The 18782-nt window shown below is 40.4% G+C and overlaps 1 protein-coding gene across 3 annotated transcripts; it reads right to left on the bottom strand.

Annotated features, from left to right (window-relative positions):
- Nucleotides 1-265: 265 nt before the first annotated feature.
- Nucleotides 266-18728, bottom strand: ALG12 (ALG12 alpha-1,6-mannosyltransferase). Of its 3 annotated transcripts, XM_075428671.1 has the most exons (11): nt 18619-18700; nt 17594-18034; nt 14656-14845; nt 14392-14524; nt 13677-13850; nt 12079-12273; nt 10687-10790; nt 9985-10208; nt 9073-9242; nt 8800-8875; nt 266-4757 (listed from the first exon to the last, which is right to left on the bottom strand). In XM_075428671.1, the coding sequence occupies exons 2-11, from the start codon at nt 17644-17646 to the stop codon at nt 4526-4528; spliced, it is 1551 nt and encodes a 516-aa protein (XP_075284786.1). In that variant the 5' UTR covers nt 17647-18034; nt 18619-18700; the 3' UTR covers nt 266-4525. The 3 variants fall into 3 exon arrangements, with proteins under 3 accessions (XP_075284786.1, XP_075284788.1, XP_075284787.1); XM_075428673.1 differs by lacking the exon at nt 17594-18034 and having other exon boundaries at nt 18635-18721; XM_075428672.1 differs by lacking the exon at nt 17594-18034 and having other exon boundaries at nt 267-4757; nt 18619-18728.
- Nucleotides 18729-18782: the final 54 nt, after the last annotated feature.

Here is an 18782-nt window from a genome sequence, read left to right as displayed (position 1 = left end):
ACAAATTCCTTCTTCCAATTTCTTGATTTAAATTGGCAGTTTTAAAGGAGAAGATGGACTCCCATTTCAGACAGCATTTCTACCTTACACTTGTCATAGGACACAAATGAGCCCTGGTACAGAACCAAGGGCTGAAGGTGAACCAGGTGCTGCAGCTGGAACAAAGCAGAACTGGTGGAAGACTGCCTGCAGTAGTAAGATGTAGAATTTCAGAAGCAGCGCCGGCTGTCCTTGCTATCATAAACGAAGGTCTGAAATGAACGATCAGAAGTAGCTGTAGTTGCTCATGTTGATCTAAAGGGCTGACATAAAGTAGTTGCAAACAAAATGGATCAATTCTGTTTAGGAATCATAGACGTTTAAATAGAAAGCAAAGAAAACCTTCACGGAAGTATTCTTGGTCATTTAACTTCAGGAATTTTTGCAAACACCCTTTTAATATTCTGTGTCATCTGTTAAGCAGCTAGTGATACATTTCATTTAAGACAGCTGAGACTAATTATGTAACCAGCTAACTGAGAAGGCTGTGGCTAACTTGCTTACAGTGGTGATACACTCGGCTTGTGGTTTTGTTCTTTTATTGCGAATAGAAAGTGAAGTCATTGGTACAAGAAGGGCTCTTTGAGTACGACGTTACAAGGAAAGCTTTCGGTGCAAGCAAGTATTTAAGAGTGAGCACAGGTGATAAAGCAAGGCAGACAGTGTTAGACTTCTGTGGAACTTCTGTTAGGTGTGAAGTGCTCTCGGCTGCAGGGGAAATGCGCACATGCACTGAAACTGAGATACAGCAAACAAGTGCCTAAATCTTGTATCGCCTTTCGAGCCCCTAAGCGTTATGGAAGGAACTAGAAGTATTCAGGAAGACAGGAATCGTCCTGCACCACTTGTGGTAGGAGAGGCAGCACAGTCTCAATGTCATTCTCCTGAATGCGTTCGCAGTCTCGCCATGGTGCTGCGTGAAATGGCCAGGGAGCACGGAAAAGGGCTGCCATCAGGGTTTCATAAGGTATTTGGCAGTTACATCGCATAGAGGTTGTGTTCTGATGGCTGGAGTGAAACAGGTGGCAAAGGGAAGAACCTGAGCCATGTCCTGGCTTTTCTCAGTGTTAACAGATAAATATATTTTACGCTGGATCCAGTGCAACCATTCTCCAGATCCCCTCACCCCAAATTCGCTCTTCAGAGAAGACCCATAGCAAGTACTTAGGGCAGGTATAAGGTAAATATGGTCTGATATGTTTTCCCAGCTCCGAATGCTCTATTAATTGGAGACTTTGTGAAGTGGAAATTATTCCTTGATCTTTGGTTCTTCTTGATGGGATAGTGATCTGTTGAACCCTGTTATGAAGCTGCTTTTATTTTCAGTATCCAAAAATGCCCTCTATCAGCCAGTTCCACAACTTCTTTTCATGCAGTTACTTTAGTTTTACAACACAAGGTGTCCTAAACGTCATGCTGCAACACAGTGATTCACCATCTCTGGGTGAAATGACGTGGTGACGTTTGTTTTCAAGCGTTGCTTGTAAGAAATTAAGTCAAACTTCAGAAGGCAATGCATGATGCTACACACTTGACCTTTGGGGAGTTTAACAAGACATCCTGAAATAAATCTCCTTCTACAGCAGCACTATACATGTTAAATGTATTTTATTTACAGCTCCATTCTGTGTTTAAATGTCATAAATGTAACATAATTTATAGACAGACTGTACTGCCGGTCTTTTGCTTTATTCAGGTTAATTCAACCCTCAGTTATTTGAATACACTCACTCCATTTCTGCTTTTTTTAAGAAAAGCTGTACTCTGAGCTAGGACTGTTTGTAATCAGTCATGACAAAAGGAGTTTTTCTTTTAAAAACTTGATTAGTCATCAGCAATTTATTAAAGTCTCTTCAAAAATTCCACCAAGTAAGTTTTCAGAGTGCCTCTCTCACCTGCCCTACTCTGGTAGTGAGGCCTCACCCTATGTCCCCCAACTGCAGAATTTGTAATACCCCACTTTTAAGTTTGTAGACTGGGTGAGAGACTTCCTTAATGCCCTCTGACATTTACGGGAACTTCAGCCCACGCTTTCTTCCATGCAAGTACACTGAATATTAATCTATATTAAAGGAGAAAATAAGCTCTATGTTTCTCGTGGAGCTAAAGACAGGTAATGCAGGACTTTGAGATGGGAAGATTCATTTAAGAGATGATGGCTTTATTTTCTATTCCAAGGACTGTTTGTTTATTGAAACCAGCCTTTGGGGGAAAACTGCAGTAATCTTGACAGATGCCCCTTCCTACTGGGGGTGTGGGCTACTGTAACACTCTTGCCCTGCACTGGGGGGTGACCCATGCTGTCACAGCAGTCACAGAGCCACTGGTGCTATGGTGCTGCATGGGTCATGATCTAGTCCTTTGTCTACAGACACAACCATGCTGCAGAGCTTAAAACCAACCACTTGTCAAGAACCATGTATACAGAGCAAGATGCAACAGGACCCAAATAAACTTCAGACGCTGTACAAAACTGCAATCCACTCTCTCTTTCCTGTCTCCTTGTATATATTGTACCTTGCTCTACCCTGCACAAATGCACTGAAGAGGCCAATTTTAGCCGGCTGATGCTATTTTCATCAGCAGTGAGGCTGTGAGCAGTAGTACACACTACTACTGCAGCTGAACATCATCACTGGTAGCACCGGACACCAATCGGCGATGTGTGTCTGGCATTAAACTCTTCAGATGCCTGATGTCCACATACTCTGTGCCACTTCAGGCACTAGCTCGAGATGCCTATGCTACAAGCATAATAGCCCTAGGTTTTCTCTGTAGTTACTAGAAGCAAGTTTGTGCAGAGGGATTCTGACAACTGGGCATTTGGAAAGGTGGAGTAACTATACACCTAAATTCAGTAGTGCAGACATTTGTCTACGCTTGAGCGTTCAAGTTCTTGAGTGAGCTGTGGATTACAGTGTGGGGGAGTTACATAAAGTCAATGATTAGGCGTAACATAAGGGCCTACACATTCTTACTCAAAAGTTTTCCTTTGTGTTGTTCCAAATTCTCAGCTATTTGCACATGTGCTTCCTTCTGTCTGATGTGAATTGTTTGATGTTCAAACTGGCTCTGGAGTTTTGTTCCAAAGACAAGTCAAATAGATAATACTTGAGTGATTTCAATTTCAAGAGCAGCCAGAGACTGGACCAACAAGTCCTGCAGGTTGCCTCTGCCAGATCTGCTCAGCCTGAGGACGCCTGCGCAAGAGCAGCAGCCACCCACAGGGAGCAGACTCCACCCCACCAGATCAGTTCCTCTGATACATCATCTAGAGGATAAAAACCAAACATGGTCCCCAAACCAGAAATGTACACGGGTAAATATAGTTCCTGAATGAAGCATGCTTTCAGAGTGAAAAAAAACAAACCACTTAGTAAGATTTTTTTACTCAAGTTTTCAGTCAGCACGGAATAGTTTTCTGCCCATGATTATTTCAGCAATACTGAGTTTTTACACTAATTGAGCTCCTGTTGTATTACAACTGGCCCTAACCAAAATGTTAACTCTTTTTTCCTTAGTTTACCACTTAACTTGTTCCATTCAGCAATCTAGGCAGACACCCTTAAAAAAACATCTAATAAAGAAAAGATTACAGAGCATGCTATCTTGTTCTAATTTATAGAATGCAACACATGGCACGTTAGATTATTCCTTTCCAAAGGGACTACTTAATAAAAAGGGAAAACAACACCTATCTTCTTAAACTGTATTCAAGTGAATATTTTCACAGGTAATTTTTTGCACTGCAAGTTAAGATAATATCATTGCAGCAGAAGAGGGAAACATTATTTTAAAAATTCTTTTTCCTGTGAAATCCAAGTTGCTGCTTATTCATGAACTTTTGGAATAAAGACAACCATCCTTTAATACTCAAATCTGTTACGAGACAGTGCTTGTGGAGATATCCAACTGCTTTTCAAGTGAACCTTTCACTAACTAGTTTGGTAGCCTACAGGACACAATTAGGTATTGTGATGAAGCTACAATGAATATGGCTTTCCTATGCTGATAACATCATTAAGTTTCACACAGGCAATCTGACAACTGAGGGGGTTATAATCCTGCAAATACATCAAGTAATACGTCTTTGCACACACAGATTACATATCAAATTATTGCCGTAGCACAAGCCTGTTCCATTATGTACCTTATATAACACAATTAGGACATACCTGCACTACGTTATGAAACGGACAGCTACCCCAACCAAGTAGACAGGTTTTACTTAATACCACTAAACTTGTAGGTAGCCTCTCTCAAACGTATCTAACAATACGACTCAGTGTTCGAGTATATACTGACTAGGAATGCATTGTAATATTTATGTAACTAACAGGACGGAGCTAAATACCAATCGGTACAAAGATTTTCCGTGCCTTTCCACAGAAGTTGAATTGCAATGCTGGAATGACAATTTGCTGCTGTCTTAGATTACTCAGTCATCAGCAAAATTACATTACAAAACTTACTTCAAATTTCACAGTCAAGATGGTACAGGAAGTTTTTCCAACAATACTAATTTTGGTTTCAAGTTTAATGTAAAAGGAGGTAGTGCAGTAAGGTTCAACCCAATTTTACTGATGCCAGGTATATTTGCCAGTGGCCTGTGGGTTGTCTTGTAATGTGATATTTGAAGAGGGTTTGTTTCCATCAGTATGTGTGTGTAAGAAAACATCAGCTGGTCTCCTGGTTTAACATCTTCTCTTTTGTCATACCTGTAAAGAATAAAGAAGGCTTAATTTACATTCCTCTCTTTACGTATTAAACATCTCCATTATCACACGGGCATGCAGCATCAAAGATCAAACATAAAAGGAACGGTAACATATCTCTTGAAAGTAACTAGTACCCCAGGGAGAAATGGTATTTTTGAAGAGTTTAGGGAGCCAGTCATTCCATGCAAGTCTTTCTGCTGCTACTGTGATATAACTCAGCACTCCTAGAAAATTTCTCACTAGTCCTCCATTCGAGTTCTGTGGAGAAAGGACACCAAAGCCTAAGACTGTAGAAAACTGGACTAATTTCAAAAATTTTACTGTAGAAAAACTGCGGTTTGGATAAGTGTGTGGATTTTTTTGATTATTGGGGGGGTTTTGCTTTTTGGGGTTTTTGTGGGTTTTTTCTTTTTTCTAATTAAAAAAAAATGTTATGAGGCACTTCAGCATAAACCTTTCTCTTATGGTAGTCATACATTAAAGCAGGAACCTCAGAGAATAGCAGAAGACTTCCTTGAACACTGTAGGAAAGAAAGAACAGCCTGGCAATTATACTATTAACTTGGCACTTGTTACTTTTGGATGCAGTTCCCTGTTCTACTACATGTTTGGGCAGGTCACTTTGGGTCAGCTTTTATAAACCTGTTAGGTACCTAAATATATACAAATTATATATAAATAAAAAAAAAAAATATATAAAAAGTAACTAGTGAGTTCTAAAACTATTTAACATGTGCACTTACAGTTACTTCTTAAAAGGAGTTGTATTCAATCTAGCCATAGAGGGAATTTACAGGATGAGACAAAAAGTGACTTAAGCATTTGGCAAGGATGTGAAAGATCTAGATTGGGCCACTCTCCTCCATCTGATCTAAGCCCAGAACTGAAGTTTGTTATCTCACAGAGCTGTATGAACCCCTCTAATTTTCTAGAAATTGAGGTAGATCTCCGTCACTGTCTCATGAAGACACTGTTCTACTTTGCAATAGTTATTTATTCATTCACTGAAGAGACTTAGGTGGAATTTCTGGCCCAAGGGTTAGAATGCTTATACTGGACATGGCAGCCTGACTGAGTCCTCAGTCCGACAGCTTCAAAAGGGAAGAATAAGGTAAGTCCACCACAAAACACGCCGTAGACTGCTGTTAAGTGTGCTTCCAAAAGTCGGTGACCTGGATTCAAATCTTTGCTCTATATCCCATTAAAGTGTTCTACACTAATGCTGGCTAAAAGTCCTGAAGACAGAGGTTAAGACAGAGGTTACTTACCTTTAGTTTGCTTGTAACAAGACAGTATTAGGCACCTAACTACAAAAGAGTGCCCATGCTCTGTAACCCAAGTGAAGAGCAGTGCCCAATTCTTCACCCTTTCTGCTGCCCTTTTCTGTGAACTGTTTTCTGCCAGCTTTTGGAGCTCCTATTCTTAGGCATCCGATTCCTCACACGCGTTTCACAAGCACCTTACTCAAGGCTGTGGTTTTTCTTGCAGGCACAGACACTGGTAGGGAAGTGGTGCAATCCCAACCCTGCATACTCCTAAATGCACCTAGGAGTAAATCCAGGCTGCACCTTTTGCTACATGTGTCTTTGCTGGCCTGGCCTCTCATCTGCCTGAATTCTCTGTCAAAAACTGGAAACAATCTCTGTTTATATTTTCACAACACTCCCTGACAAAGCAGTCATTAACATTTAAGAAACTTAAAGAAAGTACTTTACAGCAAACTACAGGATTTGTGTGGATTGTTAACTAAAATTCTGGCAACCCAGAACAGACTCCAGGCTGACAGAATCCAGAGATGTCAATAAATACACTATATAACGCAAAATTAGACTTTGCACAAAGAACAACTGTTTTCTTCAAAAAAAAGAAAAAAACCACACCTGCATGCTAATTTCATCTGCTATTTTCAAAAATATCACAATACCACTTATCATGGTACGTGTGCCCAAACTGGCAGAAGGAATGGCATGCTTCATAACAACTTTACCAACTACTAATTTTGCATTTTCTTCATCAGCAAATAAAGGGCCTTTCATCTGGCTGCAAGCATTTCTGAATTTTATTATTTTTAAATACTTTAAGCTTACACAGCGTATTTATTCCTGGTTCAAAGAGACTGCACTAATTGAAGACAAGATTGTAACACCTGTTCTGTGTAAGAAACTGCACCAAGCATCTTTCAGTCACCCTTTGAAGAAAAATAATGGATCACTTGTGTTTTTCTTGAGGCAAATAGATCTAATCTTAGCACACCACTGAAAGCTGTTAACCTAAAAACACTTTTATTTATGGATTGTAGTTATCCTGATGAATCATCAGCCTTCATAGCCACTCCATCCATAAATCTATTTTCACCTGATGTACGCAGTCTATGAAGATGGTAAATTAGTTTTCACCCATCTCAAAGGCTGTCGCTTCCTTGGATAAAGAGAAAAGGGACAGCTGGTGCCACTAAGCTTTGCACTATTGTGCTGTCAGACAAAGCGGTAGTCCTGTGTATGATGCTCAGTTGTAGATTTTGCCCGATTTTTCTTAATGTGAAACTTTATGATGAACCAGCCCTCCCTCGAGGCTTTTTTATGATGAGTAAAGATAAAGGAGAGAGCGCCAAACTTCTCTGTAGCTGCAACACTATGAAACATCCATCAGTAACGGGGATATTATTCGTTCACCTTCCAATCCCACTACACTACACCCTTGCAAGCACAAAACAATCCAAAACCCACCACCTCAAAAAACTCATTGAACTTAAGTATTGAATTTAGAGAGTAGAGTTGTATTCAAGGTAGAGTGTGTACTTAAGTACATTCAAAAAACAAAGATTGGAACATTTTAGCTATCATGCGTGTCCTATCACTTGTGCTCTAACAGTTTAATGTCTCCTCCTGATGTTTGTGGCTTAAGACTTTCTCTAGATTGAACATGAGAAAAACAGTTTGAAATAAACATTGGATTGGTAAGTGTGAAGGCAATTTGGCCTTCAACTGTCCGTACCACCACAATATTATGAGAAAGCATGGAAATAAAATAAGGCATAGCAAGCTCAAAGATTTTTATAATTCCCCCAGAAGCATACCTTTCCCTTGTTCCTCTTTACTTCCAAAATACCTTTATCTCTAAACATACCAATAATTAAATTACATTAATTCATCTGATCCTGAAGACTGTAACTGGGGAAAAAGAACTCCATGCAAGTGCTTGTAAAACCAAAATCTGCTTGTACTGCTTTTGTTTTGTGCAAGTATGAAGTGAGGCTTTGTGTCACTTTCTGCTGAATCATTTTCATTAAGATGACATTTTAAATCAGAATCCTACACTTCAGCTGAATAGGTAGGCCTAAGAATCAGAAAGGTGCCTTTTTATTCAGTCTGCATCCTGAAAAGTAAACAATGCCATCCCACAAATGTCTCCTACTATTCATTTAAATATTCTGATTCTTAAAACTGTTTGTACATCACTGCCGGTCACAGTGATAAAGCACTCCACTGCTTTCTCTCAGAGCTAATCGATGTGACCAGTAGTCCACAACAGCAGCTTCAATGCTCTCTATGTGAAGAATGTTTCACGTTGACTTTGAATATTAATGCGCAGACAAGCCTCACATTGCCATACATCATTCAAAAACAAAATAAATGAGAAGATGCCCTCACAATTACATACACTGTTCTGCCAAGAGCAGAAAAATGTTCATCTACAGCCGTGTTTTACAAGATCTAGTGACATATCAAATGTAGCTGTACTAGAGATATTGGTGTTTTAGTAAGCTAACAATTTCTTGCACTGTTTCTGATGTCTTTAAAAGATTCTACGCTAATTACGCAAACCAGAACCAGCCAAAGTAATTAAAAAACGGTGTAGTGCTCCATTTCTGAAATGGCAGCACTACATACATCAAAATTCTCTGAAGATTCACATTATTCTTGACCTGGCTTAATAAATATCTGTACCAGACACTGTATCTGTGATGCCTGCCCCTGTGCCTATACAAAAAAGGAAAAAGCAGTCTCTGTCTTCAGGTCAAAATACCCTGTTGATAACGTACCTCCAATCTGAATTGATTTCTAGAAACCGAGAAACTCCTGTTTGTGCTGCAGCCACATCAATATGAACAGAGACATCTACATAAATAAAGAAAACAAAATACAGTTTCAAAATTCTCCTAAGAACACTCTGATTAATAAATTAACAAAATAGTAACAAAAAAGATGCATGTAAATAGTGTAAAGTAGTAGTATCCAATACATGTAAAGCTATACTAGCAAAAGAAGCCTGAAATTGAAATTAGGCAGACATATCTGAAACCAGCTTTACATACCTGCTGTTGAAGGTACTAGCTCATGCAACTTCTGGATTGCCACTCCTCCAGGATAATTGAAATGTGAAACATATAAAGAAGTTCCTGAATAAGCAGCATTAACTAGAAGATGCATTATAACAAAGAAAGATCCAAGTTTGTACAGCCAAGATTTCCGGTAGTTATTCAGACTGTTGAGGGAGAAAAAAAAAGAGTAAGAATAAACTAATTTTTCTTTCACACTGGTCATTGACTATTGTGACAGAACTTTCATGAAAACTCCACTGTTAGTTAATAAAGATTAATGCAAACTTTATTATAATCATGTATAGGGAATGCATTTATTATCCATTTCTAAAAGACTAGCTTCTAGTGATATTTAAATTAGAATATTCTCATTAATAAAGCTAATACAAGCTCATCAATAAAGCTAAGCGTTTCTCTGTTTAAAACCTTTAGCTATGAATGTATTCTTTTTCAAATAAGTTCAGAGTTTAACTTAAATTTATTTACTCAATATACCCAAGTTTGAATATTTAATAAAAATTCCATGTTTCATGAGCCCCACCTGTCTACTAAATTATCTCCTAAAGTAAGTTATGTTAAGAACACAGTAATATACTGGAACATGTCTTTTTCTCTGGTGGATAAAATAAACTGAATTGTATCAGTGTAACAGCAACATCAGGGCTCTATTCTTGGCTCTGCCCCAGACTTGCCAAATAGTCCTGTCAAATCATTTAGCTTTTCTTTGTCTCCATTTCTCTCATGAGTTGAATGGGTACAATGATACAGATCTCCCTTCTAAACCAGATGAAGACCTCGAGACGATCCAGATACCAAGATGGAAAGAACTGCATAAAAAATAGTAATAGTAGTTTTTCTTTTCTTTTGCATTATCAGAAAAAAAAAATAACAGAATTTTGAACTTACATTCGTGAGCACATTTTAGCAGCCACTATGTTGAAGACAGGGAAAGTATATATGATAAAACGCAGCTCTTTGTGTGGGAGAAAGGAATACAAGAAAATAAAACCCAGTGCTGGCAAAAGTAATATCCGAGTTCTCTTTTCTGCTACACCTGAAGGTACAAATATAATGCTGCATCCCAAAGCACGAGGCAGGGCTGAATAGAAATACCACAAGAAGGGGGAGGTCTTCAAGGTGAAAAGGAGAGTTAAGGATGCTAAGAAGTAAAGTAACTATTCTTCACAGTAGTACACACAAATTTTGCAAATATGCAGTATACTTTTTGTATATCCCATTCTCCCAGGCACTTGGTTTTCTGCCTTACCCTTTGAGAAATAAAAGCAGTTGCCTAGATATGTTCACATCACCAAACAGAAGCCCATCAAATGGCGCTGATGATAGGCAACACGAAAAACCAAGGGGAAGAAACCTGGCTCTACATTGGTAGAACACAAAGAAGCAAGAAGCAACAGTCAGCAGAGGAAAGTTAAAATTTACAAAAAGACCTAAGAGACAGACATTGTCTCATAAGCTTCAAATAATGAAATACTAGATGAAAAGTAGAATTTAACACCACAACTGAGTCTTAGGAATAGGTTACACCAAGTCTTTGCTTTGGCTGGTAGTGTTCAATAGATCTTTTTCCCTGGACATTTGAAAGGATACTCCCCAGTTGGAACTTTTGTTCAAAATTGTGTTATACCACAGCACTTTCCCTTCAGGCCACACAAGTTGCCTCCAAAATAGAGAATCCACAGCAATTGTTAGCCCTAAAAGAATTAGAGAGATACAAATCTGCATGAATTAAAAAACTAGTGGAAAGAAAACTAGCACACCCAAATTCCACATTTACCGATGAAATCAACATTAACTGGAACATGCATTGCAAGTCTCACCCAAAGCCACAGAGAAGGCTGAATCTGTCTTGCAGTGGAAATGTAGGGGAGGGAAGTCTTAACAGAAGCATGTTAGATAGTCATCTGACTGAGATTCACCCTACTCCAACTCCATGTATGGAAAGCAGCGGTTTAATTAAAGTTTAATTTAAAAGAATATTACAGCGTTAAACGCAATGAATGGTAAGAAACCTGAGTTAACTTCAAATGGTACTAAAGGCATTTTTATTGTAAAGCTGGTAAGTTAAGAAAAACCATCTCTAGAAGTTTGCTACTATTTATTAGGTGAGAGGGAAGAAGGAGGATAAGGAACGAAAGGCAAAAAGACATGAAGAGCAGCAAACCCATCAGCCCCATCTCCTCCACTCAGCTCTATGAAAACCGCTTTGGTATCTAAGAAGTTTGCAGAGGGAAAATGGGAGTACCAGTGACGAATTCCCGCTGGACCTCCCCAGCTCTTCTGCTGCGAGGTGCCTCCAAATGCACATGGCACAATCTTTTGCTGTTTCTGCTGTCCACGCTGTGGAAGGGACAGCACACTACCAGAGGTCATTGTCAGGCACCCGACAACAGCATTTTTAATTAGGTAGGCTGGCAGAGAAGCTTAGAGTATGTACGTGCATATGCATAAAACTTCCATGGGTGGGTAGAGATAAGGGGATTTTCAACCTCTCTAGCATGGATAACCACTTAAGCTATTACAATTAATGTAATAAAGAAACAGAGCTCAACTGTGGCTCTCCCTGCAACCCTCTTGCTCGGTATCCCTGTCTGTCACACTGTTGTATTTTACCTTGGGATTCAGCTCATCGTCATGGCAATAGATACTACAGCTGATAATGCACATGCAGCTACAGCCAGGTACAAATTATACTGAAGTCAACTTGCACATCTAAGCCTTTCTAAGATCAAGACATTGTACTGTAAGCATCTAAAGGCGGGGGTCACTGTGTTTTTCTACGGCTCTGTGCACACCTATTTCCTCACACAGAAATTTTCAAAGAAATAAATAACCTTGTCACACTACTAGCAAATGGAATCAGACAAAAAAAAAGGCAAAAAAAAAAAGTCCTAAGGGCCAGGTCACTAGAGAAGTCAGCCAAATCTCCAGACTTCTGTTGAATTTAATATGCGGCATTTGTTTTTCCAAGCAAATACTTACCTAACCAAAACATTCCAGCAGGAACAGCATGGGAAAGCACCTTGAAAATGGAGATTCTTTTAGTTAATAACGTCACCAGGAGCATGAGGCCTAAGAATATGCAGAGCTCTGACCTGAAGACTATAATTGCCAAAGCTGAGAACCAAATGAATGGCCTTTGCTTTTGCTGTATCCAAAACGTCAATGCCAGGAGCACTGCAAAAATAAATAAAACACACCGTCCAACATGCTGAACTATTAGTTTTCTAAAAGGCAACACTTTTCTCAATGCTAGCATCTTGTTCCTCTAACTTCCCACCAGTCCTCCCCCGGTCTTCATACCATTTCTAGTCCTGAAATTCTTCCTGTTAGTGAAATGTAATTTGGAATAACACATAACTTTCTACTGTTGATGCCTAAGTAATTACGAAAAGTATAACCACAGAAGGAACACATGGGAACTCTTCCTAGACAGTATATTTAATATCTTTTGGGAAGAAAAAAAAAAGAAAGAAAAACCTTAAGGGAGTACTAAAAGCCAGTTTCAATCTATGATTCATAATTATTATTGCTCGGTATCAGCTGCAGAGTTATTTTATTCTCTTGGCTGAGTATATCCTGTATTCATAACGGCAACCCACTTAAAATAAGAAAACAAGACTACAGATTTGTAGTTCCTTCTCCCTTCTCAGGAAGAAAGCACTACAAATCCATTTGCATGGTGAGCTGGAGACACACTGTATCTCTACAGATGAAGCTGCCTCTACTTTTTCACAGTTTGAATCACATGATAACACTGACTACATAGTGAAGTGGTCACAATCCTAAGGAAAATGTGTGAAATATTAGTAGTACAGAACCACAAAACAACTTGTATCTTTTAATACCTGCAGAAATTATCTGAGAAGTTTATTACTGCACAGTATTTATCTGACAATTCAGCTGCTTTTTGTTTTTTTGTGGGGTTTTTTTTCAGTCCTGATCTATGCAGGTTCTTACACCAACCTCATGATTTTATTAGTTGAACCACTTGCACTGAAGCATTGACTCAACTGATATCTGTCACATGTGGTTAATCTTCCCTCTCATCATCTGTGGGGAAAAACTGTATGTGTAGAGTAAGGTTCTGACTTCAATTTTTTTCCCCCCTTTACTTTAAATGTACAAACTGCTACATTTGTAGATGACTCCAGAGGAGGAAGGTGGAGAGGTTGTTGTGGGAGTTTGTTCCACAGTCTCATGAGAAATCTGTTTCCTGTGTAGATTAAGTTCACAGGTTTTTGGTTTTTTTTTTGAACTGCAGGTGTACCTACTGCCTTTTCAATAGCTCTATGTTTTATGCATCTGATATGTGTACTCAAACCTCTAGTCAATCAAAGCTATCTGACAAACTCCATATGTACTCAGATTCAACAAAATTTGATTCAACAGCCATTGTAAGCATACATGGTAAAAAAAAGAAGAAAGAAATCACAACTGCTTAAGTTTTCTACTCTTATTATGACACAATTAAATCAAGCACATATTAATTTGGTCTGACCACATTTTTTCTGTGCTTAACCTATTGATACATTTGAGAAGAATTTTTATTTTAAAATTATTCCTATGTGAGTACTCACCAAAAGGAAGTGCAAACACATTAGGGAGGGTTCGTGTACAGTAGAACATCAAATGAAACTGAGTAACAGTAATAAGACAGAAGACTGTTGATGTAGTTGCTCCAAACTGCTTTCTAACTTCTTTCTGCAACTTCCATAATGTGTAAATCACACTGAGCCCCAGGCTTCCTCGGACTATCAGAAGAGTAATAATGGGCAATAAGAGTAATATCAGAAGGATTACTGATGAACAATCATGTTATATAGCATAACTGGAAGAAGTCAGGAAGAATAATACCATAGATACCACAATCTAACCCACAGCAAAGAAAACGAAAAAAAAGCAACCCAAGCTTCCCCATTAGTTTATCTATTTTATCCACCTTTAATTTGTCTGATACTTTGGCACAAAAGTCAAGGCTTCTATGCCCAAGTTAAACAGTATTTTCTGAAGCGTACACAAAAGTATACATGGGAGTATATTCTCTGAAGACACTTGTCTTTTTCTATACTGTCTGACATTCGTCAGCACAGACTTCCTCTACGCTGTTAGTTACGCCAAAGAGCGTGTGGAATTGCAATGCTGGCTCTTAGTACCTATAGTTTGCAAAATCCCTCATTAAGGAAAATAATATCATATTTTAATCACTGATCCAAACACTGAATGTTACAACAATGTCACCCATTAGTCCAGCAGTAAAAGCACCTCGATTCTGATGATTTATAGTTCTCATACCTATCAGCTGGGAGTAAAACTTGGACATTCTTAGCACAGAAAGTACATATATGGCTGGGCTGGAAAGAGCAGCGATAAAAATTGGTCCAAGGAACGTTCTTGGGACAACTCCAGGAAAACCGTGATGGTCATACTGCAAAAAGGAAAATCTAAGTAAGATAGGCAAATCAGAAACAAAGGAAAACTGGGATACATCATATTCACATAGCAGGGAATTGCAATCTTTAACAGTGCCCAAGAAATAACACCTTCTTTCCAATTTACCTTATCCAAGTCCAGTTGGTGGTACACCACATCATGGATAGCTTGTAGGTTAAAGCTTTCTTCCACTTTTGTAAACGGACAGACAGTTAAATGAACAAAGGCCACAACAACAATCAGCAGCAGCAATGGGAATGATCGCCCACTTGAGCTCCTCTTCTGAGCCATACTGGGTTCACAATTCACATATATTCTATTATTATTAAAAAGAAAATTAAAAGAAAATACATTAATAACATTATATGAAGTGTACAAACAGAAAGAGAGATTGATAATGCAAGAAAAACATACTACAGTACTGTAAAAGTTTACACAAAGACTCATAAAATAACACATCCAATTTTTTTTATATACATTCAATGAATTGAGTAGACAGCCAAAAACATACTCAGGCAGCATTTCATGATTTATGCAACCTTCTGTAAAAGTTTTAGTTTTCACCTAAAAAAACTCAGACAACACAGACCCCACTTAAGAAAATCTTTCGCTTTGCATTCCATAGTGCCACAACTGTCGAGAGCACCACCTCAATTCTGTCTGCACTTTGTGGGAGAGACAGCTTTGTAATTTACTCTCACTTTAATCTCACACTGGATTTACACATAATCTTCACAACATACTCTCTGGTTTGTCTAGGACTCTGAAACTAGTGGGAGAAGAACCCCGAGGATGAGAAGAGAGGACTTTGATCTTTCGAGTTTGCCAGCTTTCCAGCAGCTAGGTCTGGATTCGGTAAGCAAAGGACGAACCCCCTTCGGCACCCACGCCACGTATCATCATGGTGTGAGATGGACTGAACCCCATCCTTTGCACTCCTACCCAGAAATGAAGGCTTAGTTTCACAGCACTGTGCTGAGCCATTCTAATGGCAATACTTCTGATGTATTTCATCATTATGATAAAATCATGTATCCACGTTATGCCAGAGCAAATAAAGCATAGGTATTGTCATGGGTAAACAGCTCATCTTTTTCAGTTTCAGATTACAAACCAGTGAAAAAAAAAAGTTATCCAGCAAAAACATGGTAATTATTTCATTTTCTTTTAATTTAAGCTTCTCGCTTTTTGTAAGTTTACAACTTAATAAAAGACGAGCAATTTGGTTGTTGTTATTGTTGTTCTGTTCTCACAGAACAAAACTTTAAAAATAGCACCTTTAAGGTACAACTGGGCTTTCGGTTAGAGATGTTGTCTGCCGTGCTTTGGTCTAAATACGTCCATCAAACAGATGTAAGACAGTTGGCAGATTTGCTAGGATCACTTAGCAACTGCCTCCTAGAGTTGCCTTTTCCTGAATTGATGTTTATCCTGCTTATTAGCAAAAATAGTGAGCTAATGATCCTTATTTGCACACCTAACACCAATAAATCCTGAAATTTGTGTACTTCCTAAAAATTGCATTTATCTGCATATTATTTTGTATAGCTCACTGACTGCATCTCTTTTTCTCATGATTGCTGCTGTTACAGACTGTAACTGGGGCTCTAACCCTGGGCTCAAAGACAGAGAGTTCTGTGGTAGGTCCTCGCCACTTTTGGCTTGTTTTGCAATATTCAGAGCCTAAATAAACACAACCTCCCAGGAAGTGCGAAGAAGCCTTTTAACCTGTGCCTAGTATTACTTCTTTACAAGGATGGATAAAAATGGGTTACGCTACAACAGAACCCCTTTTCCACAGCAGTAGTAAAAGAGGTATGGGACTGCCATCAGGAGCACTTCAAGAAGTGTTTGGCAGGAATTAAGCCCCTGCACGGTGCAATTTATTTTGTACAAAACCTCGTCTCTCTCAGCTGAATTCTTCCAATAAATACAGAGGCATCTCATGTGTCTGGCCAAACTCACCAGAGAGAAAAATGGACACTGAAGGACCGATCCACCGCTGCATATAGCTACACAGGCATTTGAGTAGCTTGCGTGTCACGTGAAACAGCGTGCAACACGCCAGCCAGGTAGGTACTCCTCACTCCCAGATCGCAGCTTTGTAACATTTCAGGTACTTTAGGACCCTACGAAACCTCGTAAAAGGACCCAAGTACCAAGAAGCTCTGTTTTTCCCTTCTTAACTATATCAGCTGTGTAATAAAAATATGTTGCTTTCGCCCGTAAATATTGCATTTGTTATACTCTGACCACGCTACAATATAGCCTGCCCCTGATATCTTTAGCTGATCACCACATGAATAATCAGTCCCCGGCTTCCTAAACCATCAGAATGACCACGAAGCTACATATTCCATACAGTTCATCACAAGGTGGTTTTTTTTTTTTTTTTATCCTGTTGACTCCAATCCTTTTGTATGCCTGAAGAAAGCAAGCTTGCCAGCATACTCATACATTTTGAAGATAATTATATGCATGATACATACTGAGATTCCCTGAAGCAAAACACGCTAGAAGATAAAAACCCAAGGCACGAAGACAACATCAAGGTTTCTGAGATAAAGCCTAATAAATTTGGTGGTCTTGTCAAGAGTCAAGATAACTTGCTCTGTTGAAAATGGATGCTGACAAGCCTCAAAATTCAAGTGGAATTTATCAAGACAGGTAGACACTGAATTTGATGTTTAAAGTAAGTCTGCTATATAAAAGACAAAATACTTGCAATTACAGCTTTTACTTTTAAATGCCAAAACCACAGATTTTCACTTAAAAATATTTTAGTAATGAAGGTCAGAGGAACATTGTAAGTGGATACAGCTAGTTTTATCCATCATTAACATTGTAGCAACTTTAGAAGAGTCCTCCTCCAACCTGTACAACACAGCCACATAGACTCCCCCTCACATGCCTATGTCAAGGCTGAAGCATAGCAGAGTGGGGAGATTTTCACACAAAGAATTCAACCCTTCCTGAGATTAAACTAGGTGAAAACAAATTATTTTCTTACATTAAAAAAAGCTGAAGCACTTTCATAAAAAATGGTTTATTCTTTTTTCCACACCTTTTCTGTGGAAGTGCCAGTAGTTCCAACAATGGACATTTTACTCTTCCCATGAAAAACCTACAATATTTAGCTCACATTTTTCAGACACTCTTCAGTATAAGTAAGCTGGAGTTTGGCAGCCAAATTGCATGCTGAGTCGGCCTACAGGGACTGTACTTCATTCCTTCACCCGCTCTGTATGGAGGCACCCAAGCAGAACCGCCAAGAGCATCCCACCACAAGGTCCTCCCTCTCCGGCTCGATCCAGCTGCGGTAAAACCTACGTTATCTCCCATTTTCACATTTTTTTCCTATGCTTCAATAGCTCTTCCAGCTTTTCCCTAAAGTTAAGTTCTGAATGAGGTCAGACTTCAGCCTCGCAGTTGCTGGAATTGCTTTTTCTTCTTTTCTAAGCAGGAACGCGACAGCTGCTGCTCTTATAGACACCTCCGGGTGAGTCTGGGGGTTGGATAAAAAAGGAGGGGAAGGAGAGGGGAAGGAGAGGGAGCTGAGGCAGGAAACGAAGCCCGTGGGAGCGCCAGACACGAAGGCGCAACGAGCCAGTGCAGAAAACGCCGCTCGCCGGGCTGGGGCGGGAACACACGGAAAGCCCCCGGAAAAAGGAAAAAAACAAAAAAAACCAAAACAACCAAACGCGACCCCGGCCCGACCCGGCCGCCCCCGCCGAACCCGCGCGCCGATGCGCGGGGCGGATTCAGAGCTCCTCGCGCCCAGGCCGCTCTTGCGCGGCCCCGGGGTGCTGCGGTACGAGACCGCGGCGCCACCCGCCGCCGGCACCGACTCCCGAGGCCGCGCGCGACCCTCGCGGCACCGGCGGGTCCACCCCGCCGCGTGACAGGCGCCGCGCGCGCCCCCTGAGGAGGCGGCCGCCCCGCCCCGCCCGCCGCGCCCGGGAGGCAGCGCCCGGCCACCTGCCGCGGGGCCGCACCCCGGCGCCTGGGGGACGGGGCTCCCGGGAACATCAGCTGGCACGGCTGCAGCCGGGCTGCGGCGGACGAGCTGCCCCTCGCGCAGAGCGTTACCTCGCGCCGCCGTTACCTCCCGCCGGCCCGCACTCGCCGCCCGCGCGTCCACGTGGCCGCCCCGCAGAGGGCGCCGCCAGGAGGCGGCGGGAGGCGGGAGACAGCCCCGCGCCCACGTGACTGTCTCCCGGGCAGCCATGCTAGGTGAGGGCAGAGCACGCCCC

This window comes from Opisthocomus hoazin, chromosome 8 (genome assembly GCF_030867145.1).
Source record: "Opisthocomus hoazin isolate bOpiHoa1 chromosome 8, bOpiHoa1.hap1, whole genome shotgun sequence".
NCBI classification, from domain to species: domain Eukaryota; kingdom Metazoa; phylum Chordata; class Aves; order Opisthocomiformes; family Opisthocomidae; genus Opisthocomus; species Opisthocomus hoazin.
Note: the sequence above shows the minus strand (reverse complement) of the source record. Positions and strands in the feature narration are given on the sequence as shown.

What these genes read in the sequence shown, in the direction of transcription:
- ALG12 (XM_075428671.1), bottom strand. Translation starts at nt 17,646, where the DNA reads ATGGGAAGAGTAAAATGTCCATTGTTGGAACTACTGGCACTTCCACAG. An exon ending in GTTTTACTCCCAGCTGATAG is followed by an intron (nt 13,851 to 14,391) that starts GTATGAGAACTA and finishes CTCTTCTGATAG; the next exon opens with TCCGAGGAAGCCTGGGGCTC. An exon ending in ACAAAAGTTCCAACTGGGGA is followed by an intron (nt 10,209 to 10,686) that starts GTATCCTTTCAA and finishes TTCACCTTGAAG; the next exon opens with ACCTCCCCCTTCTTGTGGTA.